This window comes from Balaenoptera ricei, chromosome 1 (assembly GCF_028023285.1).
Source record: "Balaenoptera ricei isolate mBalRic1 chromosome 1, mBalRic1.hap2, whole genome shotgun sequence".
Taxonomy (NCBI): domain Eukaryota; kingdom Metazoa; phylum Chordata; class Mammalia; order Artiodactyla; family Balaenopteridae; genus Balaenoptera; species Balaenoptera ricei.
Genome location: NC_082639.1, coordinates 161,733,660 through 161,758,499, shown reverse-complemented (window position 1 = coordinate 161,758,499; position 24,840 = coordinate 161,733,660). Strand labels below are relative to the sequence as shown.

At 36.4% G+C, this 24,840-nt stretch overlaps 1 protein-coding gene across 1 annotated transcript in view; it reads right to left on the bottom strand.

Moving 5' to 3' along the window:
* Nucleotides 1-22,492, bottom strand: part of LOC132353698 (zona pellucida sperm-binding protein 3 receptor-like) — a 53,052-nt gene extending 30,560 nt beyond the window's left edge. Inside the window, exons 1-5 of the mRNA XM_059905080.1 lie at nucleotides 22,351-22,492; nucleotides 21,228-21,407; nucleotides 20,573-20,672; nucleotides 1,165-1,250; nucleotides 799-993 (exon numbers count right to left, since the gene is read on the bottom strand). Of these exons, the coding sequence (XP_059761063.1) occupies nucleotides 799-993; nucleotides 1,165-1,250; nucleotides 20,573-20,672; nucleotides 21,228-21,407; nucleotides 22,351-22,492 (703 nt within the window). The remainder of the gene's footprint in view (nucleotides 1-798; nucleotides 994-1,164; nucleotides 1,251-20,572; nucleotides 20,673-21,227; nucleotides 21,408-22,350) is intronic.
* Between the last annotated feature and the right edge of the window lie 2,348 nt (nucleotides 22,493-24,840).

Below are 24,840 nucleotides of genomic sequence, written 5' to 3'. Positions count from 1 at the left end.
TGGAACCTTAGCAAAATGAGGTTTCATCATGTTAGTCGATGTGAATAAAGTCCTACAACTTTCTCATCAAAAACAACAACAAATTTATAATTATAGATTGGTGGTTGCCAGAGGTGGGAATGGGGAGTGAGCAAAATGAGTGAAGGGAGTCAAAAGGTACAAAATTCCAGTTCTAAATAAGTCATGGGATGTAATGTACAGCCTCGTGACTATAGTTAATAACACTGTAATATATAATCTGAGGGTTGACATTATTAGTGTGGTGTCCACCCATATTTCTAGTTGTTCCAGGAGAAACAGAAGACTATATTTCCTATTTCCTTTACACTAGGCAGAAACAAGGGACTAGTCTGGCCAAAAGATTTTAATGAAAAGTGAGATACATCACTTGAAGTCAAAGAATTTATGAGCCAAGGATTGTCTCCTTGTTCACGTCCCCTGCTGAACTGATTGTGAAAGTTTTGTGAGGGAGTTGTCAGAAGATACAAACAATCTGGATTACCATATAAATGACAGCCTCCTAGAGGGTTTCCCAAGCTAGCAGGGCACTAAAAAGGAGTCAAAAAAACAAACAAAAGAATAACAAAAACAAACTAACAAAAACAAACAAAAACCAAACCTTTTACTGTTAAAAAGCCTCGGGATTTTGGTGTTGATTATTATTGCAGAATAGCCTATGCTATCCTGACTAATAATAGTATATGTTTAGTTGAACAAATGAATGAGTTCATCATTGCCTTGATTAGTTTGTCTTTGAATCATTCCATTTCCCTTAATACAGTCATCATTGTGACTTACTTTTACAAGTAGGAGGGCTTGGATTCCAGACACCTATTGTTTTATTTTCCACTGTGCAAGAAATGGAGGCTTTGCCTAACATTGAGAAGCCAGGGTGACAGCTGTAAGTGACAGAAGAGCCATATGTGTAGAGGTCTTCATCTCCACCGTTGTGCTTCCCATTGCTGATGGCTGGAGGAGGCTCACACTTGGCAACTGAGATGAAGATATGAAGAGGAAGAAATAATCAGGGATAGCATCCTTACAAATCTAACATTCATGATGCAAATTCTAATGGAGGGTACAATAAGCAACAAAGAGGCACAGAAGTTTTATTACCTAACATGGTTTAGGTTTATAGTCAAGGCAAAAACAGTCTTTACTTACTTATACATTGTGGGAGAGGATCACTCCAGTCAACTCCTCTACCTTGGATCTCACAATGACTAGTGGTTGAGCCAACTAAGATATACCTGAATAATATAGGTCAGAGATTTTAGTGAAATCTGTCTTACTCTAAACGTTAATTGCCAATTAATAAGGTTTGGATGAAAGGAAATTTTATTCAACCTTTAAAAATGAAAAAATAGTGGTCTCTCAATTACTAATTATCATTTGGGTCAACTTGGAATTAAATTTCATCATATCAGGAGAAAGGATGATTTTTCTATTTTTTCTTTTATTCACGCATTTCTTTAAACCACATTATTAAGCTTTTTCTACACAGCATACATTCATAGCCAGTAAAAAGAGTAAATGACAATTTTGCATCCAAAATCTTAGGATTTCACTTAGACTTTCCTTCTCTAAGAAGCTACAAATCAAGCAGTACAAAACAGAGTAAAAGTATACTTGAGTTTGCTATATAGCAGCAGTCCCCAACCTTTTTGGCACCAGGGACCAGTTTCATTGCAGACAATTTTTCCACAGATGGGGGTGGGGAGGGTGTTGGTTCAGGTGGTAATGTGAGCGATGGGGAGCGGCAGTTGAAGCTTTGCTCGCTCGCCCGCCACTCACCTCCTGCTGTGCAGCCCGGTTCCTAAAAGGCCACAGACCGCTACAGGTTGCCAGCCCGGGGGTTGGGGACCCCTGCTACATAGTTTCCTTTGAATAGAAGATCCAGATAAATTACTGATTAAAAAAAACAAACTACTTTGATCTCTAATTTGACTCATTCTCTGGTACTAAAATTTGGCTTACTCTCATAAACCACTAACTTCCTGATTATCATCTCGTTATTCTTGCTCTTGAAACAAGTCCCAGTCATTCTTCCAGGACTTGTTGCTTTAAAAATATCAATTTACCCTGAATATCAATGAAAAGTTCCTGAATAAAATAAACAAAATTCAAAAACACTTTAAAAGAAAAATATGTCACAACTAAATAGGTTTATATGAAAAATTAAAGGAAACTTCAAAATTAGGAAATATATCAATATATAATAGATTGCTATGAACTGAATATATGTGTCCTCCAAAAACTCATATATTGAAGGCTTAATCCCAGTATGGCTATATCTGGAATAAGGAAGTAATTAAGATTAAGTGAAGTGATAAATGTGAGGCCCTGATTCACTAGGATTAGGGTCCTTATAAGAAGAGATACCACAGAGCTCTCTCTCAACCTCTCTCTCTCTCCATCTGTATGCACAGAGGAAAGGCCATGTGACTGAATCCTGCCAGACCTAGATCTGGGACTTCCAGTCTTCAGAACTGTAAAAATAAATTTCTGTTGTTACGGCAGTCTGAGCAGATTAATATATACATGATATAATAAATCTAAGGAGAAAAACATCCTGTCATCTTGATAGACAGTAAAATGACATTTAAAAAAAATCAGCAAGTATTCTTAGCAAAAATGTCCAATATAATGGGAATCAGTGGAGATAGAGCCCTACCAAACTTAAGGGGAAAATACTAGAGTCCTTTCTGCTAAAGTTGAGAACAAGAAAGCAAGGGCCAGTATCAGTTTTTTATTTGAGATAAAATTGCTAGCATAATTATAAAAGAAAAAGAAATTCAAAATATGAAAAATAGAAAGGAAAAAGTAATAGTATCATTATTTTCAGATGACATAACTGCATGCCAGGAAATTCCAAGAGAATCCAATTGAAATGCTATTATAAGTAATGCAAGAATTCAGTATATTAGCTGAGATATGAAATTGATGTATAGAAATCCATAGTTTCCATATATAGAGGTAAAAGCTGTTTGAAGGTATAATGGAATAAAACAAACCATTTGAAATATCAAAAATAAAATAAGATACCAAAGAATAATCATAATAAAAATTGGAAAATCTAAATGGGGAAAACTTTAAAATAATCTTGAAACACATACACACACGCGCACACAAGACTAGGACAAATGGAAAGGCATAACAAATTCTGGGCTAGGAAGACTCAACATCATACAATGTCTACGTTCCTAAAATTAGTTTAAAAAAATCAATGTAATTTATTAAAAATTAAAAATCAACTAATTTTGAAGTTCATATAGAAATATAAATAAGTAAATATAGTCAGGAAAACCCTGGAAAAGCAGGGAGAAAAGAAAGGGGGATACTTCAAAGCAATGGTTCACAATATGAAAACTCAGTAATTAAAACACAGAGGAACTGGTTGTGTGAATATATAGACAAACTAAAAGCATGGATATAAAGTCCAAAATTAGACTCATGTTCATATGGGAATGAAATATAATTTTTAAAAATGTTCTTTCAAATTAATGGATTAACCATGGAGTTTAATAAATGATGGCAAGACAACATGAAATCCATCTAGGGAAAGACAACATCGGTTAATGCATCTGAGCTCTCTGTATTAGATAACATTAAACCATAAAAGTAGTTGAATCATTGTAGGTAATTATGTTATAATCTTCAAGCAAGGAAGGTCTTTTGACTATAACTCAAATCCAAAAGCCCTTTTTAAAAAAAATTGATAAATTTAACCATATATAGTACATAGTTTTTGTCTGGCAAGAAAAAATACTATAGGCCAAGTCAAAGGAAAGATGACACAGTGAGAAAAGAAATTGTAATTCATGTTAGACATTTAAAAAAAAACAAAGGATTTGATGTCAGTTTACACATAAATAAATATAAATATCTTTTAAATACATGAAATATGCTCAATGTCACTCATAAATAGAAAAATGCACATTAAAAATAGAGGGAAGCCATTCAACAATAGCAAAATACACCTTTTTTCCCAAGCACCCATGAGAAATTCACCGGGATAAATTATATCCTGGGCCATAAGATAAACATCAACAAACATATAAAAATTGAAATCATGGAGTGTGTATGTTCTGACTGTAATGGAATTAAACTAGAAACCAGTAACAGAGAGACAAGAGAAAAATCTCCAAACAATTGAAAATTAAACAACACACTTCTAAACACGGTCAAAGGGAAGTCTCAAAGGAAATTAAAAATACACAGAATAAAAATGAAACTATAACATAACAGAACGTGTGGTACACAGCTAAAGCACTGCTGAAATGGAAATTTATAGCAATAAATTTATAGTAATAAATGCTTACATGCTTACATAGGAAAATAGAAAAGTTCTCAAATCAGGAATCCAAATTCCTACTTCAAAAAACTTGAAAAAGAAGAAGAAATAAACCCAAAGCAAGGAGAATAAAGGAAATAAAAATAAAAGCAGAAATCCGTAAGTTTAAAACAAGAAACAATAAGAAAATAATAAAAGTTGATTCTTAAAAAAAATCAATAAAATTGATAAATCTCTTGTAAGACTGATAAAGATAAAAGACAGAACTCACCAATATCATGAATGAAACGGGGAATTTCACTACAGATCCTGCGGCCAATGAAAGGAGAATAAGGGAATAAACAATTTTATGTTCATAAATTCAACAACTTAAAAGAAAAAGAATAATCCTTTGAAAAGCACAAAATTCAACAAAGACAAAATAAACAATCTGAGTAATCCCAGAACTATTAAAGATATTGACTTTATAATTAGAAGACTACAGAAAAAGAAATGTCTAGGCCCAAATGGTTTTATTGGAGAATTCTATGAAACATTTAAAGAAATTAATTTTCCACAATCTCTTCCAAAAACTGAAGAGGAGGGAAGACTTCTCAACTCATTCTATAAGACTGTCATTAACCTTATATCAAATTCAGAAAAACACAGTACTAAAAAAGAAAACTATTGACGAATATCTCTTGTAATATTATCTACAAAAATCCTCAAGTAAATATTAGAAATCAAGCTAACAATATGAAAAAACAATGATGCATCATGTCCCATGTCCAAGTGAAACTTATTTGAGGTAAACTTGCTTAATATTTGAAAACTAATCAATGTGGTCCATTATACCAAGAGGTTAAAAAAGGAAAATTATGTCATCATATGCACAGTGATGAACAAAAAGCATTTTAAAAACTCCAGGCAGAGACCTTCAAGATGGAGGAGGAGTAAGAAGTGGAGATCACCTTCCTCCCCAAAAATACATCAGAAATACATCTACATGTGGAACAACTCCTACAGAACACACACTGAATGCTGGTAGAAGACCGCAGATTTCCCAAAAGGCAAGAAACTCCCCATGTACTTGGGTAAGGCAAAAGAAAAAAGAAAAAACAGAGACAAAAGAATAGGGAAAGGACCTGCACCTCTGGGAGGGAGCTGTGAAGGAGGAAAAGTTTCCACACACTGGGAAGCCCCTTCACTGGTGGAGACAAGGGGTGGCGGGGGGAGCTTCGAAGCCATGAAGGAGAGCACAGCAACGGGATGCAGAGGGCAAAGCGGAGAGATTCCTGCATGGAGGATCTTTCCCGACCAGCACTCACCAGCCTGAGAGGCTTGTCTGCTTACCCACTGAGATGGGTGGGGGCTGGGAGCTGAGGCTCTGGCTTCAGAGGTCAGATCCCAGGGAGAGGACTGGGGTTGGCTGCGTGAACACAGCCTGAAGGGGGCTAGCGTGCCACAGCTAGCCAGTGGGGGAGTCCGGGAAAAAGTCTGGAACTGCCTAAGAGGCAAGAGAACATAGTTTCTGGGTGTGCAAGGAGAGGGTATGCAGAGCACCGCCTAAATGAGCTCCAGCGATGGGCAAGAGCCGCGGCTATCAGCGAGGACCCCAGGGGCGGGCATGACATGCTAAGGCTGCTCCTGCAGCCACCAAGAAGCCTGTGTGCAGGCACAGGGCACTATCCACACCTCCCCTTCCAGGAGCTTGTGCAGCCTGCCACTCCCAGGGTCCCATGATCCAGAGACAACTTCCCTGGGAGAAAACACGGTGCACCTCAGGCTGTTGCAACGTCACACCAGTTTCTGCTGCCACAGGCTCGCCCCGCATTCTATACCCCATCCTCCCCACGGCCTGAGTGAGTCAGAACCCCCGAATCAGCTGCCACTTTAACCCCATCCTGTCTGAGCAAAGAACAGATGCCCTCAGGTGACCTACACGCAGAGGCGGGGCCAAATCCAAAGATGAACCCCAGGAGCTGTGCAAAAAAAGAAGAGAAAGGGAAATTTCTCCCAGCAGCCTCAGGAGCAACGGATTAAATCTCCACAATCAACTTGATGTACCCTGCACTTCTGGAATACCTGAATAGACAACGAATCATCCCAAAATTGAGGCGGTGGACTTTGGAAGCAACTGTAGACTTGGGGTTTGCTTTCTGCATCTAATTTGGTTTTGGTTTTATGTTTATCTTAGTTTAGTATTTAGAGTTTATTATCATTGGTAGATTTATTTATTGATTTGGTTGCTCTCTTCCTTTTTTTTTAATATATAGATACAATTTTTTTTCCTTTTTCTTTTTGTGAGTGTGCATGTGTATACTTCTTTGTATGATTTTGTCTGATTTACCATTTGTCCTAGGGTTCTGTCTGTCCTTTTTTTTTTTTTTTTTTTACAGTTTTTAGTGCATGTTATCATTGATGGATTTGTTTTTTGGTTTGGTTGCTCTCTTCTTTCTTTTTACTTTTTTTATTTTTAATAATTATTTTTTATTTTAATAACTTTATTTTCTTTTTCTTTCTTTTTTCTCCCTTTTCTTCTCAGCCGTGTGAATGACAGGGTCTTGGTGCTCTGGCCAGGTGTCCGGCCTGTGCCTCTGAGGTGGGAGAGCCGAGTTCAGGACATTGGTCCACCAGAGACCTCCTGGCCCCAGGTAATATCAAACAGCAAAAGCTCTCCCAGAGATCTCCATCTCAAAGCTAAGACGCAGCTCCATTCAATGACCAGCCAGCTACAGTACTAGACACCCTCTGCCAAACAACTAGCAAGACAGGAACACAACCCCACCCATTAGCACAGAGGCTGCCTAAAATCATAATAAGGTCACAGACACCCCAAATCACACCAAGGGACGTGGTTCTGCACACCAGAAAGACAATATCCAGCCTCATCGACCAGAACACAGGCACCAGTCCCCTCCACCAGGAAACCTACACAACCCACTGAACCAACCTTACCAATGGGAGCAGACACCAAAAACAACAGGAATTACGAGCCTGCAGCCTGCGAAAAGGAGACCCCAAACACAGTAAGGTAAGCAAAATGAGAAGACAGAGAAACACACAACACATGAAGGAGCAAGGTAAAAACCCACCAGACCAATAAAGGAAGAGGAAATAGGCAGTCTACCTGAAAAAGAATTCAGAGTAATGATAGTAAAGATGATCCAAAATCTTGGAAACACAATGGAGAAAGTACAAGAAACGTTTAAGAAAGACGTAGAAGAACTAAAAAGCAAACAAACAATGATGAACAACACAATAAATGAAATTTAAAATTCTCTAGAAGGAATCAATAGCAGAATAACTGAGACAGAAGAACGGATAAGTGACCTGGAAGATAAAAGAGTGGAAATAACTACCACAGAGCAGAATAAAGAAAAAAGAATTGAAAGAATTGAGAACAGCCTCAGAGACCTCTGGGACAACATTAAACACACCAACATTCGAATTATAGGGGATCCAGAAGAAGAAGAGGAAAATAAGGAGACTGAGAAAATATTTGAAGAGATTATAGTTGAAAATTTCCCTAATATGGGAAAGGAAATAGTCAATCAAGTCCAGGAAGTGCAGAGTCCCATACAGGATAAATCGAAGGAGAAACATGCCAAGACACAGATTAATCAAACTATAAAAAAATTAAATACAAAGAAAAAATATTAAAAGCAGCAAGAGAAAAACAACAAATGACAAGGAAGGGAATCCCCATAAGGTTAACAACTGATCTTTCATCAGAAACTCTGCAAGCCAGAAGGGAGTGGCAGGACATATTTAAAGTGATGAAAGGGAAAACTTACAACCAGGATTACTCTACCCAGCAAGGATCTCATTCAGATTTGACAGAAAAATTAAAACCTTTACAAACAAGCAAAAGCTAAGAGAATCCAGTACCATCAAACCAGCTTTACAACAAATGCTAAAGGAACTTCTCTAGGCAGGAAACACAAGAGAAGGGAAAGACCTACGATAACAAGCCCAAAATAATTAAGAAAATGGTAATGGGAACATACATATCGATTATCACCTTAAATGTAAGTGGATTAAATGCTCCAACCAAAAGATGAAGGAACAAGATAAAACCCCAGAAAAATAACTAAATGAAATGGAGATAGGCAATCTTCCAGAAAAAGAATTCAGAATAATGATAGTGAAGATGATCCAGGACCTCAGAAAAAGAATGGAGGCAAGGCAAAGATCGAGAAGATGTAAGACATGTTTAACAAAGATCTAGAAGAATTAATGAACAAACAAACAGAGATGAACAATACAATAACTGAAATGAAAAATACACTAGAAGGAATCAATAGCAGAATAACTGAGGCAGAAGAACAGATAAGTGACCTGGAAGACAGAATGGTGGAATTCACTGCTGTGGAACAGAATAAAGAAGAAAGAATGAAAAGACATGAAGACAGCCTAAGAGACCTCTGGGACAACATTAAACACAACAACATTCGCATTATAGGGGGCCCAGAAGGAGAAGAGAGAGAGAAAGGACCTGAGAAAATATTTGAAAAGATTAGAGTCGAAAACTTCCCTAACATGGGAAAGGAAATAGCCAACCAAGTCAAGGAAGTGCAGAGAGTCCCATACAGGATAAACCCAAGGAGAAACACGCCGAGACACATAGTAATCAAATTGGTAAAAATTAAGACAAAGAAAAATTATTGAAAGCAGCAAGGGAAAAACGACAAGTAACAGACAAGGGAACTCCCATAAGGTTAACAGCTGATCTCTCAGCAGAAACTCTACAAGCCAGAAGGGAGTGGCACAATATATTTAACGTGATGAAAGGGAAGAACCTACAACCAAGATTACTCTACACAGCAAGGATCTCATTCAGATTCGACAGAGAAATTAAAAGCTTTACAGACAAGCAAAAGCTAAGAGAATTCAGCACCACCAAACCACCTCTACAACAAATGCTAAAGGAACTTCTCTAAGTGGGAAACACAAGAGAAGAAAAGAACCTACAAAAACAAACCCAAAACAATTAAGAAAATGGTAATAGGAACATACATATCAACAATTACCTTAAACGTGAATGGATTAACCTGTGTTAACCTGTCCAACCAAAACACAGCTTTGCTGAATGGATACAAAAGCAAGACCCATATATATGCTGTCTACAAGAGACCCACTTCAGACCTAGGGACACATACAGACTGAAAGTGAGGTGATGGAAAAACATAATCTATGCAAATGGAAATCAAAGAAAGTTGGAGTAGCAATACTCATATCAGATAAAATAGACTTTAAAATAAAGAATGTTAAAAGAGACAAGGAAGGACACTAAGTAATGATCAAGGGATCAATCCAAGAAGAAGATATAACAATTATAAATATATATGCACCCAACATAGGAGCACCTCAATACATAAGGCAACTGCTAACAGCGATAAAAGAGAAAATCGACAGTGACACAATACTAGTGGGGGAGGTTAAAACCTCACTTACACCAATGGAAATATCATCCAAACAGAAAATTAATACGGACACACAAGCTTTATCTGACACAAAATATAAGATAGACTTAATCGATATTTATGGGACATTCCATCCCAAAATAGCAGATTACACTTTCTTCTCAAGGGGTCAGGAAACATTCTCCAGGATAGATCACATGTTGCATCACAAATCAAGCCTCAGTAATTTTAACATAACTGAAATCATATCAAGCATCTTTTCTGACCACAAGGCTATGAGAATAGAAATCAATTACAGGGGAAAAAATGTAAAAAACACAAACATATGGAGACTTAACAATACGTTACTAAATAACCAAGAGATCATTGAAGAACTCAAAGAGGAAATCAAAAAACACCTAGAGACAAATGACAATGAACCACGATGATCCAAAACTTATGGGATGCAGCAAAAGCAGTTCTAAGAGGGAAGCTTATAACTATACGAGCCTACCACAAGAAACAAGAAAAATCTCAAATAAACAATCTAACGTTACACCTAAAGGAACTAGAGAAAAAAGAACAAACAAAACCCAAAGTTAGCAGAAGTAAAGAAATCATCAAGATCAGAGCAGAAACAAATGAAATAGAAAGAAAGAAAACAATAGCAAAGATCAATAAAATTAAAAGCTGGTTCTTTGAGAAGATAAACAAAATTTATAAACCATTAGTCAGACTTATCAAAAAAAAGAGGGAGAGGACTCAAATCAGTAAAATTAGAAATGAAAAAGGAGAAGTTACAACAGACACCACAGAAATACAAAGCATGCTAAGAGACTACTACAAGCAAATCTATGCCAGTAAAATGGACAACCTGGAAGAAATGGACAAAATCTTAGAAAGTTATAACCTTCCAAGACTGACCAGGAAGAAACAGAAAATATGAACAGACCAATCACAAGCACTAAAATTGAAACTGTGATTAAAAATTTTCCAACAAACAAAAGTCCAGGACCAGATGGCATCACAGGTGAATTCTATCTAACATTTAGAGAAGGGCTAACACCCATCCTTCTCAAATTCTTCCAAAAAATTGCAGAGGAAGGAACACTCCCAAACTCATTCTATGAGGCCACCATCAGCTTGATACCAAAACCAGACAAAGATACTACAAAAAAGAAAATTACAGACCAATATCACTGATGAATATAGATGCAAAAATCCTCAACAAAATACTAGCAAACAGAATCCAACAACACATTAAAAGGATCATACACCACGATCAAGTGGAATTTATCCCAGAGATGCAAGGATTCTTCAATATATGCAAATCAATCAATGTGATACCTCATGTTAACAAACTGATAAAGAAAAACCACATGATCATCGCAATAGATGCAGAAAAAGCTTTTGACAAAATTCAACAACGATTTATGATAAAAACTCTCCAGAAAGTGGGCATAGAGGGAACCTACTTCAACATAATAAAGGCCATATATGACAAACCCAAAGCAAACATCATTCTCAATGGTGAAAAACTGAAAGCATTTCCTCTAAGATCAGGAACAAGACAAGGATGTCCACTCTCACCACTATTATTCAACATAGTTTTGGAAGTCCTAGCCACGGCAATCAGAGAAGAAAAAGAAATAAAAGGAATACAAATTGGAAAAGAAGTAGAACGGTCACTGTTTGCAGATGACATGATATTATACATAGAGAATCCTAAAGATGCCACCAGAAAACTACTAGAGCTAATCGATGAGTGTGGTAAAGTTGCAGGATACAAAATTAATGCACAGAAATCTCTTGCATTCTTCTACACTAATGATGAAAAATCTGAAGGAGAACTTAGGGAAACTCTCCCATTTACCATTGCAACAAAAAGAATAAAATACCTAGGAATAAAACTACCTAGAGAGACAAAAGACCTGTATGCAGAAAACTATAAGACACTGATGAAAGATATTAAAGATGATACCAACAGATGGAGAGATATTCCATGTTCTTGGGTTGGAAGAATTAATATTGTGAAAATGAATATATTACCCAAAACAATCTGCAGATTCAATGCAATCCCTATCAAATTACCAATGGCATTTTTTACAGAACTAGAACAAAAAATATTAAAATTTGTATGGAGACAGAAAAGACCCTGAATAGCCAATGCAGTCTTCAGGGAAAAAAATGGAGCTGGAGGAATCAGACTTCCTGACTTCAGACTATACTACAAAGCTACAGTAATCAAGACAATATAGTACTGCTACAAAACAGAAATATTGATCAATGGAACAAGATAGAAAGCCCAGAGATAAACCCACGCACCTATGGTCAACTAATCTATGACAAAACAGGCAAGGATATACAATACAGTGGAGAAAAGACAGTCTCTTCAATAAGTGGTGCTGGGAAAACTGGACAGTTACATGTAAAAGAATGAAATTAGAACACTCCTTAACACCATACACAAAAATAAACTCAGAGACCTAAATGTAAGAGCAGCCACTATAAAACACTTAGAGGAAAACAGAGGCAGAACATTCTATGACATAAATCACAGCAAGATCCTTTTTGACCCACCTCCTAGAGAAATGGAAATAAAAACAAAAATAAACAAATGGGACCTAATGAACTTTAAAAGCTTTTGCACAACAAAGGAAAACATAAACAAGATGAAAAGACAATCCTCAGAATGGGAGAAAATATTTGCAAATGAATCATCGGACAAAGGATTAATCTCCAAAATATATAAACTGCTCATGCAGCTCAATATTAAAGAAACAAAGAACCCAATCCAAAAATGGGCAGAAGACCTAAATAGACATTTCTCTAAAGAAGACACACACATGGCCAAGAAGCATGTGAAAAGCTGCTCAACATCACTAATAATTAGAGAAATGCAGATCAAAAACTACAATGAGGTATCACCTCACACCAGTTAGAATCGGCATCATCAGAAAATCTACAAACAACAGATGCTGGAGAGGGGGTGTAAAAAAGGGACCCCTCTTGCACAGTTGGTGGGAATGTAAATTGATACAGCCACTATGGAGAACATTATGGAGGTTCCTTAAAGAACTAAAAATAGAATTACCATATAACCCAGCAATCTTACTACTGGGCATATACCCAGAGAAAACCATAATTCAAAAGCATACAAGCACCTCAATGTTCATTGCAGCATTATTTACAAAAGCCACGTCATGGAAGCAACCTAAATGCTCATTGACAGACAAATGGATAAAGAAGATGTGGTACATATATACAAAGGAATATTACACAGCCATAAAAAGGAATGAAATTGGGTCATTTGTAGAGATGTGGATGCATCTAGAGACTGTCATACATTGTGAAGTAAGTCAGAAAGAGAAAAACAAATATCATATATTAATGCATACGTGTGGAACCTAGAAAATGGTACAGATGAACCAGTTTGCAGAGCAGAAATTAAGACACAGAAGTAGAGAAAAAACATACGGACACCAAGCGGGGAAAGCGGTGGGGGGTGGGGGTTGTGATGTGATAGAAAAAAAAAAAGAAAAACACAAAAGAAATGAAGGAAACAATAGCAAAGATCAATAAAAGTGAAATCTGGTTCTTTGAGAAGATAAACAAAACTGATAAACCATTAGCCAGACTCATCAAGAAAAAAAGGGAGAAGACTCAAATCAATATAATTAGAAATGAAAAAGGAGAAGTAACAACTGACAATGCAGAAATAAAAAGGATCATGTAAGATTACTACAAAAAACTATACGCCAATAAAATAGACAACCTGGAAGAAATTAGCAAATTCTGAGAAAAACACAACCTTCTGAGACTGAACAAGGCAGAAACAGAAAACATAAACAGATCAGTCACAAGCACTGAAATTGAGACTGTGATTAAAAATCTTCCAACAAACAAAAGCCCAGGACCAGATGGCTTCTCAGGTGAATCCTATCAAACATTTAGAGAAGAGCTAACACTTATCATTCTAAAACTCTTCCAAAATGTAGCAGAGGGGGGAACAATCTCAAACTCATTCTATGAGACCACCATCACCCTGATACCAAAACCAGACAAAGATGTCACAAAGAAAGAAAACTATAGGCCAATATCACTGATGAACATAGATGTAAAAATCCTCAACAAAATACTAGCAAACAGAATCCAGCAGCACACTAAAAGGATCATACACCATGATCAAGTGGGGTTTATCCCAGGAATGCAAGGATTCTTCGATATATGCAAATCAATCAATGTGATAAGCCATATTAACAAATTGAAGGAGAAAAACCATAGGATCATCTCAATAGATGCAGAAAAATCTTTCAACAAAATTCAACACCCATTTATTATAAAATCCTCAAGAAAGTAGACATAGAGGGAACTTACCTCAACATAATAAAGGCCATATATGACAAATCCACAGCCAGCATCGTTCTCAATGGTGAAAAGCTGAAACCATTTCCACTAAGATCAGGAACAAGACAAGGTTGTCCACTCTCACCATTATTATTCAACACAGTTTTGGAGGTTTTAGCCATAACAATCAGAGAAGAAAAAGAAATAAAAGGAATCCAAATCAGAAAACAAGAAGTAAAGCTGTAACTCTTTGCAGACGACATGATACTATATGTAGAAAATCCTAAAGATGATACCAGAAAACTACTAGAGCTAATTAATGAATCTGGTGAAGTAGCAGGATACAAAATTAATGCACAGAAATCTCTTGCATTCCTCTACACTAATGATGAAAAATCTGAAAGGGAAATTAAGGAAACACTCCCATTTATCATTGCAACAAAAAGAATAAAATACCTAGTAATAAACCTATCTAAGGATACAAAAGACCTGTATGCAGAAAACTATAAGACACTGATGAAAGAAATTAAAGGTGATACAAACAGATGGAGAGATATACCATGTTCTTGGATTGGTAGAATCAACACTGTGAAAATGACTCTACTACCCAAAGCAATCTACAGATTCAGTGCAATTCCTATCAAACTACCATTGGCATTTTGCACAGAACTAGAACAAAAAATTTCACAATTTTTATGGAAACACAATAGACCCTGAATAAGCAAAGCAATCTTGAGAAAGAAAAACGGAGCTGGAGGAATCAGGCTCCCAGACTTCAGACTATACTACAAAGATACAGTATTCAAGACAGTATGGTGCTGGCACAGAAACAGAAATATAGATCAATGGAACAGGATAGAAAGCCCAGAGATAAACCCACACACATATGGTCACCTTATTTTTGATAAAGGAGGTAAGAATATACAATGGAGAAAAGACAACCTCTTCAATAAGTGGTGTTGGGAAAACTGGACAGCTACATATAAAAGAATGAAATTAGAACACTCCCTAACACCATACAAAAAATAAACTCAAAATGGATTAAAGACCTAAATATAAGGCCAGACACTATAAAACTCTTAGAGGAAAACATAGGCAGAACACTCTACGACATAAATCACAGCAAGATCCTTTTTGACCTACCTCCTAGAGAAATGGAAAAAAAAAACCAAAAATAAACAAATGGGACCTAATGAAACTTAAAAGCTTTTGCACAGCAAAGGAAACCATAAACAAGACAAAAAGATGACTCTCAGAATGGGAGAAAATATTTGCAAATGAAACAACTGACAAAGGATTAATCTCCAAACTATACAAGCAGCTCATGCAGCTCTATATCAAAAAAACAAACAACCTAATCCAAAAATGAGCAGAAGACCTACATAGACTTTTCTCCAAAGAAGATATACAGATTGCCAACAAACACATGAAAGGATGCTCAACATCACTAATCATTAGAGAAATGCAAATCAAAACTACAATGAGATATCACCTCCCACCAGTCAGAAGGGCCATCATCAAAAAATCTATAAACAATAAATGCTGGAGAGGGTGTGGAGAAAAGGGAACCCTCTTACACTGTTGGTGGAATGTAAATTGATACAGCCACTATGGAGAACAGTATGGAGGTTCCTTAAAAAACCAAAAATAGAACTACCATGGACCCAGCAATCCCACTACTGGGCATATACCCTGAGAAAACCATAGTTCAAAAAGAGTCATGTACTGCAATGTTCATTGAAGCACTATTTACAATAGCCAGGACATGGAAGCAACCTAAGTGTCCATCAACAGATGAATGGATAAAGAAGATGTTGTACATATATACAATGGAATATCACTCAGCCATTAAAAAAAATGAATTTGAGTTATTTGCAGTGAGGTGGATGGACCTAGAGACTGTCATACAGAGTGAAGGAACTCTGAAAGAGAGAAACAAATACTGTATGCTAATATATATATATATGGAAACTAAAAAAAAAAAAAAAAAGTTCTGAAGAACCTAGGGGCAGGACAGGAATAAAGATGCAGACATAGAGAATGGACTTGAGGACACGGGGAGTGGGAAGTATAAGCCTGGACGAAGTGAGAGAGTAGCATTGACATATATACACTACCAGATGTAAAATAGATAGCTAGTGGGAAGCAGCTGCATAGCACAGGGAGATCAGCTCGGTGCTTTGTGTCCCCCTCGAGTGGTGGGATAGGGAGGGTGGGAGACAGACGCAAGAGAGAGGAGATATGGGGATATATGTACATGTATAGCTGATTCGCTTTGTTATAAAGCAGAAACTAACACACTGTTGTAAAGCAATTATACTTCAATAAAAATGTTAAAAAAAAAATCCAAAACCTTTCATGATAAAACTTCTCAGTAGACTAAGAATAGAGGAACACTTCTCAACTTGATAAAGAACATCTACAAAAAGCCTATAGCTAACATAGTTAATGATGAAAGACTGAAGCTTTCCTCAAAGATCGGGAATAAGGCATGGATGTCCACAGTCACCACCACTGTTCAACATAGAATTAGAAGTTCTAGCTAGCACAATAAGGAAAGAAAAAGAAATAAAAGGCATACACATTGTAAATGGGGAAAAAACTGCTTCCATTTGCAGAGGACATTAGTGTTTTAGTAGAAGATCACAAGCAACCTACAGAAATGAAATAAAACAAACAAAAAAAAACCTTTTAGAACTAGTTTAGTGGGTTCAGTATGACAGCAGGACAATGATCAACACACAGGACCAATCACATTACTACATACTAAGAACAGACATGTGGTAATCAAAATTTAAAAGTCAATGCCATTTAAAATTGCTCCAAAGAAAATGATATAAGTGTAATAAATATGTACATAAAGTGTATGCTGAAAATTACAAAATTTTGATGAAAGAAATCAAAGAAGACCTAAGTAAATGGAAAGGAGTACTGTGTTCATGAATTGGGAGACTAAACATTTTAATGATGCCAAATTCTATAGAGAATGCAAATCTTACCAAAATCCTAGCAAAGTTTTGTGGACATAAAGAAATTTATTCTAAAACTTATATGGAAATATACAGGACCTAGAATACCTAAAACAATTTTGAAAAGCAAAAAGGGAGTGGAAGGAATCACTCTACCCAACACTGACTTCCTATATATCTCTAGTAATTAAGACAGCACAGTATTGGCAGAAAAATAGACACAATGGAACAAAATGAAAACCCAGAAACAGACCCACACAAGCACACAGTCCCAAAGACTAAGTGATGAATTCTTAAGCTTAATGCCCAATAATTCATAAAAGAAAAATTGAAAAGTTGTACCTCATCAAAATTAAAAACCTTAACTCTGTGAAAGACTCTGTGAAAAAGATGAAAAAACAGGCTACAAACAAACACATGAAAGAATGTTCAACATCATTAATCATTAGAGAAATGCAAATCAAAACTACCGTGAGATATCATCTCACACTGGTCGGAATGGCCATCATCAAAAAATCTACAAACAATAAATGCTGTAGAGGGTGTGGAGAAAAGGGAACCCTCTTGCACTGTTGGTGGGAATGTAAATTGATACAGTCACTCTGGAGAACAGTATGGAGGTTCCTTAAAAAACTAAAAATAGAACTACCATAGGACCCAGCAATCCCACTACTGGGCATATACCCTGAGAAAACCATAATTCAAAAATAGTCATGTACCAAAATGTTCATTGCAGCTCTATTTACAATAGCCAGGACATGGAAGCAACCTAAGTGTCCATCAACAGATGAATGGATAAAGAAGATGTGGCACATATATACAATGGAATATTACTCAGCCATAAAAAGAAACGAAACTGAGTTATTTGTAGTGAGGTGGATGGACCTAGAGACTGTCATACAGAGTGAAGTAAGTCAGAAAGAAAAAAACAAATACCGTATGCTAACACATATATATGGAATCTAAGAAAAAAGAAAAAAAAAAGGTCATGAAGAGCCTAGGGGCAAGACGGGAATAAAGGCACAGACCTACTAGAGAATGGACTTGAGGATATGGGGAGGGGGAAGGGTAAGCTGTGACAAAGTGAGAGAGTGGCATGGACATATATACACTACCAAACGTAAAATAGATAGCTAGTGGGAAGCAGCCGCATAGCACAGGGAGATCAGCTCGGTGGTTTGTGACCACCTAGAGGGGTAGGATAAGGAGGGTGGGAGGGAGGGAGACGCAAAAGGGAAGAGATATGGAACATATGTATATGTATAACTGATTCACTTTGTTATAAAGCAGAAACTAACACACCATTGTAAAGCAATTATACTCCAATAAAGATGTTAAAAAAAAAAAGAAAGAAAAGAAAAAACAGGCTACAGACTGGAGGAAAACACCTGTAAGCCACATATCCAACAAAGGACGAGTATCTGGAATATGCAAAAAAAAAAAAAAAAAACCTCTCGAAAATCAGCAGTAAAAAGCCAAATAATCCAGTTAGAAAATGGGCAATATATGTGAACAGGTATATCACTGAAGAGGATACAAATGGCAAATAAGCACATAAAAAGATGTTCAACATCATTGGCTATTACAGAAATCCAAATGAAAACCACAATGAGATATTACTACACACCTATCAGAATGGCTAAAATAAATGGCAACACCAAATGCTGGTGTGGATGTTATGGATCAGTCTTACATTGCTGATGGGAACATAAGATGATTCAACCTCTCTGGAAAACAGGCAGTTTCTTAAAAAACTAAACGTGTAACTACTATGTGACCTACCTAGGCATTTATCCCAGAAAAATAAAAATGAAGACTTAAGCTCACACACACACACACACACACACACACACAAACCTGTATGTAAATGTTTATAGCGTCTTTATTCCTAAGGGTCAAAAATGAAACAACCCAAGTATACTTCAACACGTGAATGGCTAAACAAATTTCATTCCATGGAATATTGTCTCAGCAATAAAGTGGAACAAAGTATCCAAGCATAACAACTTGGATGAATTTCAAGAGAATTATGTTGAGTGATGGGTCAGCCTCAAAAGGTGACATGCTATGTGATTCTATTTATATAGCATTTTCGAAATAACAAAATTATAGAAATGGAGAATGGATTAGTGGTTGCCAGAGGTTAGGGAAAGGGGAGGGAGGGAGTTGTCTATATAAGGATAACACAAGGATCCTCGTAATGGAACTGTTCTGAATCTTGACCACGGTAATGGTCACACATATCTACACACATGATAAAACTGCATAGCATTAAACACACAGAGAAATGAAATCTGAATAAGGTGAATGGATTATATCAATGTTGATTTCTTGATTGTGATATTGTACTACAGTCATGCAAGATGTTACCATTGGGGCAAACTGGAAAAAAATGGTATATAGAATCTTTCTTTACTATTTATTATAGCTGCATATCAATCTACACACCTCAAGTTAATAAGTTTTTAAAAATTACAGGGAAGTTTTATTTTCCCATCTAAATAGGCAAAAATTCAAAAGTTTGATAAAATACTCAATTGTAGAGGTGGTGGAGAAATAGACATTTGTTTCCATTACAAAATTGTACAAAGTCTATGAGGAGAAATTTGGCAATATTTATCAATATTTTAAAGTATCTTCTCTGTGATCCAGCCATCCTACCTCTGGGAATTTATCCTACAGACCTAACTGCATGCATGTAAAATAACATGTACAGAAAATTAGGCATCAGGGCATTGTGTGTAACAGCACAAGAGTGGAAACTCACAAAAGTCTATCAGTAGGAACCATTAAATAAACTATGATAAACTATGATATATGCATTGGAAAACTATATAGCTGTAAACATACATACACAAAATGAGGAAACAGTACATGAATATCAAAGATCTCCAGTACATATTTATCTCAGTCTGAGCTGCTATGATAGAATATCATAGACTGGTTGCTTAAACAACAGAAATCTATTTCTCACAGTTCTGGAACTTGGAGATCAACGTACCAGCATGGTCAGGTTCTGATAAGAGCGCTTGTCCTGGTTTGTAAATGGCAGTCATCTTGCTGGGTCCTCACATGGTGGAAACAAAGAGAAAGGAAACTAGCTCTGTGTTTCTTCTTATACTGGCACTAATCCCATGATGTGGGCTCCACTCCCATGACTTAATTAACTTCCAAAGACCTTATCTCCAAATACCATCACACTGGGGATTAGGGTTCAACATATAAATTTGGGGAGGATACAAACATTCAATCCATGGCAATATTGTTAAGTGAACAAAATAAAAGCAAGGCTCAAACTAACATAGGCAGTCTGCTGTCTTCTGTGTTGATAAAGGAGACAAAATATTAATAAAAATATGTGTACTCACTTGTATTTACATATGTAAACACAAAAAGAAGAATCAGAAACTAACGTCACTTCCTGTCAGAGGGCAGAGAGGAATGAGATGGAGTGGAAGTGAAAGTTCTGGATGTATACCTTTTTACAACATTTTATTTTTGAAACATGAGAATACTTTACCTACTTATAAAAACTAATTGAAAAGAAAAGTATTGCTTCTGGATTGCCTTATACTTACCCCTCTGAGCAGCTGAATTCTATAGTTGAACCAAAAAGAAAATCTGTCTTAACTTCCACTTTCCCATTGGGTAAGTCTTCTAGGTTTCTGCATCGTTTCTCTAGGAGGAAAATGAAAATAATGACTAATGATTACAATTACTGACAAAACTAGGGGGGAAAAAACCTGATTGGCTTTAACTTCTGCTTCCACATAAAGCCAGAAAATTTTTTCAATGCTTATTTTTGATCCTGACTTACTGAATTTTTTATTTTGAGGAAAAGTGAGTGTAAACATTCATACCATTTTTTGAGTACATTTTAAAAAGAAGAAAAAAAATGTGCTCAGATTTGCTTGCTCAATTAGATCAGTGTGATAATAAAGGATGTGTTATATGGACCAGTTATCCACACAAATGTATGTTCTCAAAAATATATGCCCTTTGTCACAGGGCAACAGAAGGAAAAAAGGGAAATAGATTCTATATCTTTACTGTTAGAAAAATATCTCAGTGTATATTCCAAACTGACTTTCTCCATATACTGTAGGTAATGTTAATTTTGAAGACTACGTTGATCAAAGACTTTCACTTGAATTAAAGAATTTATTAAGTTCCTAAGATAACTTTCCCAAATAAAACAAAAGTACAGGTGAGAAAACAAATGTTGATACTTACTAGCACAAAAAGCACTATAGTCCCATGAGCCTCTATCATTACAAGTAACTGAACTTGAACTGATTTTACTATAGCCAAGATGGCAGGTGTATCTCAGTGTAGTTCCAGTTTTGACGTCTGTGTCATACAACTTCTTTATCGGAGAAGCAAACGGTAAATAAGGTGGAGGACCACAATTGCCTGGATACCAAAATGACGAGGAGAATCAAGTTATAGCTTGGGACACAGCATCTCAGTTATTCAGTAGTAGGACATTTAGAACAAAGATCATGCTTTTCTCCTTCATCATGACTCCTATTATCCCACTGTTCAATGAACACAGTGAACAATCCATAATCCATGTTTGTTACTTGATGGCGATGACAATAATAATGGAAAAAGGCAGAAAAATTCATCCATCCTCTCCTGTATATGTGATAATTTGTCAGAAAATGGATGAACAGACCTGAATTTCATCATGCTATTAGATTCTCCAATCTACCTACTCAGAACATTGGCATCTATACCATGCCATATAATCCTATCTTCTTGCCTGAGCAAAAATATATCTTTTATTAATAATAGCATTATATAAGATTAGTTGCCTCAGGAGTCAGGAAGGAGGAGGTATTTCCTTTATGTCCTTTTGGACCTTTTGGATTTTGAATAGACTGCTTATTTGAAAATCAGATGTTTTTCAAAAAACATCACAAGGTAGAGATTCATTAAGTCTTTAAAACGTAAAGTCTTAATTCTACTTCCCTGGGAATAATTAAATAAAGGGGCAGGAGCCCCAGCACAATTACACCCATCCCACTACTTTCTGAAGAACCACACAGGCAATGAAAGCTCTTCATGGTCAGGTGGCAGATAATATGTGTTTATTCCAAGTCACGATTTGCTTTGAGGTTAGATTGTTTGAAGAGTTCCTGGAGAGAAAGTTCTAAAAGGGAGTATCAAAAGGGACCATAAATAAACCCTTTGTGGGGGGGGAGGGGGGTTATAGCAAATTTCTCTAAATTTCAGGTGGTCAAATACACTCTACAACGTTAAAGATGGGTATCTATTAGTCATCTCTTATGTAGGATGTGTTGATGAACGCAGTTGTATAGTGACAATCTGACCTTGTCTTCCCATTACTCACCAAGAACAGTTGCCAACAGAGCAGCGACCAAGGTCATTTGGAATAGAGTTGGATCAGAGACTCTCCATGGCCCAGAGGAGGGCCTGGCTCTCATTTTCCCTTTTGTATCAAGGGCCCCATGTGGAACTCTTGGAGGACACATCATCTGATGTTTCCTCAATATTTCTCTGTTGAAAGAACTCATCTTAATAAATAGTTATTGAATTCTCACTTGTCATAATCACTAGGAAAAAACATGGAACCATCCCTTCAAGGAGATTATAACTGAATGTACAAGAAGAGACATTAAGCACAAATATTTGCAATAAAAGATAGCATATATTATCTGCTTCAGGGGCATATTCAGGAGGCCAGTTATTTCCAGGTAGAGAGAAGGGAGTGGGCTTTATGGAGGTGGCTGTATCTGAGGTAGCAGATGTTGCTATGAAATTTGGAGCATTGGATGCAAGACATTTTATGCCAGAAGTGAAAACTGAGAAAGATACAGCAGTGAGGTATAGAAGGTAAAGGTTATTTCTGGGCAACAGTACTTAGTATTTCAATTTGTTTGGCAGGTAAGGAATGTGTGATAGGGAAAAAATAGTGAAAGATAGAAGGACTGATTAGAACTGAGATTTACTGAGTTTTCAGTGCCAACATCAGGAGTTTGGACCTAGGAAATGGACAGCCACTGATTTTTTTTTTTTTTTTTGAGTGACATGTTTGCTGTGGTTTTGAGGGATCACTGTGACAGAGTTGGACAAGATAGACTGAAAGAGGCAGAGAGAAGAGACAGGAAGATTGATTTAGAAGATTATTGCAATTGGCCAGGTGAGCCGACAGAGATGATCTGAACAAGCAAATGGCAGAAGAACTAGGGAAGTGGAAGCAAATGAAAGAAAAGAGAGAAATGATGAGACAGAGAAAAGGAGTTATATCTATCGATCTGTTATTTACCTACTTATATGTCTATTTATATCTATATAAGTTTCTTATGGCAACTATCAACAAGAACAATAATCCATTGGGTCAATTCAAAATTTTCAAAGCATCAATTTTGCCACCAAAAAGAAAGAAAGAAAGAGAGAGAGAGGAAGAAAGGAAAGGAGAAAGGGAGGGAGGAAGGAAGGAAGGAAGGAAGTGGGGGAGAGAGAGAGAAACATGGCTGGTGTGTTTCTTGGTTCTGGTCATTCATTAACCAGAGACGGCTTTAATAGCTCTATTGGGTCATTTTTACCCCATAACTGGGAAAAACCTCACATACCCTTAGTTTACTTAAAAGATAGTCCTTATATCTAAAATGATATATGAAATTAACTTTCAGTAAAATACAGGGTTTCACTTTTTACTCTAAAACCTGACATAGATTGAGATGGTTTCATATTCACCCTTAATTATACTGTCATCAGATGCCCACTTAAGTCAAGGCAATTTTCTCACTATTTTTCCCAAAGCTCTCACCGTGCTCCTTGGCAGGGGGAAGCTTATGGTACCCCTCATACTGTATGCAGAAGCTTAACTCTTTGACTGAGTGAAGACTCAAGTCAGATTCTTAACTTTCTAAAACTTGTGATCATTCCACTCCTCCAATCCAATCTCCTGCTACCTGTATACTCACATAACCCTACGCCTCATCCTACATGCCCTATTCATGACTTCAGTTCTGCCAAAAATTCAATCAACATAATAGCAAATTTGTTTATAACAATTAATGTTGAATGTATATGGAATAAATCAGCCTGGTCTAAAAGTGTGAAGAAACAAAAATCTTCACACTGCCCCACTTCTCCAGCACAGGGTCACCATCTGTTTGCTTGGGATTGAGGGGGTCTTCCAGGATGTGAGGCTTTCAGTACTAAAACTGGGACAGTCGCAGGAAAAGTGGGACCACTGACCACCTTCATCCAGTTTCCCATTCCGTGCTCCTTAGAAGCCCCCTCTCTCTCTACCACCTACCTCTAAACCAGAGGGAGCTGTCTCAAAGACAAGTTGTACGTGATGAAAACCAGACAACTCAAAGCTCACAGAAATTTTCAGAAGTATTTAAATCTTCCCAAGAAAAAAAAATTGTAAGTTGTCAGTAACTCAGTAATTTGGTAGCTGTGGTAAATTGGTCATTTAGTGAAATTAACAAAAATCTTAAAATGCTAAAATATTGGCAAAAAAGTAAATGGCTTTAAAAAAATGTTTAATGACACTTTAAAGTGAAAATGTCCCCTAAAGATCTCTGTATTTGTACTTAAATTCATAAGAAAAATATATGCATTGAATTTATTAGGAAGAAAGCCTTTATAAATGCACTCATTAAAAACAATAGACTCAAGAACACTAACCCTCATGTGACACATTGGACAGTCTTAAAATGGTGCTAAAAAGTATATTCTCATGACTATCTTCAGTAAAAACATATTTGTATTCTTGAATATATTCTGAAATTTTCAAACACTTTCCTACTGTCTTACCCCCGTCCACATCTTCTGCTCTCTCACTCTTTCCCCCATCAAATCCCAC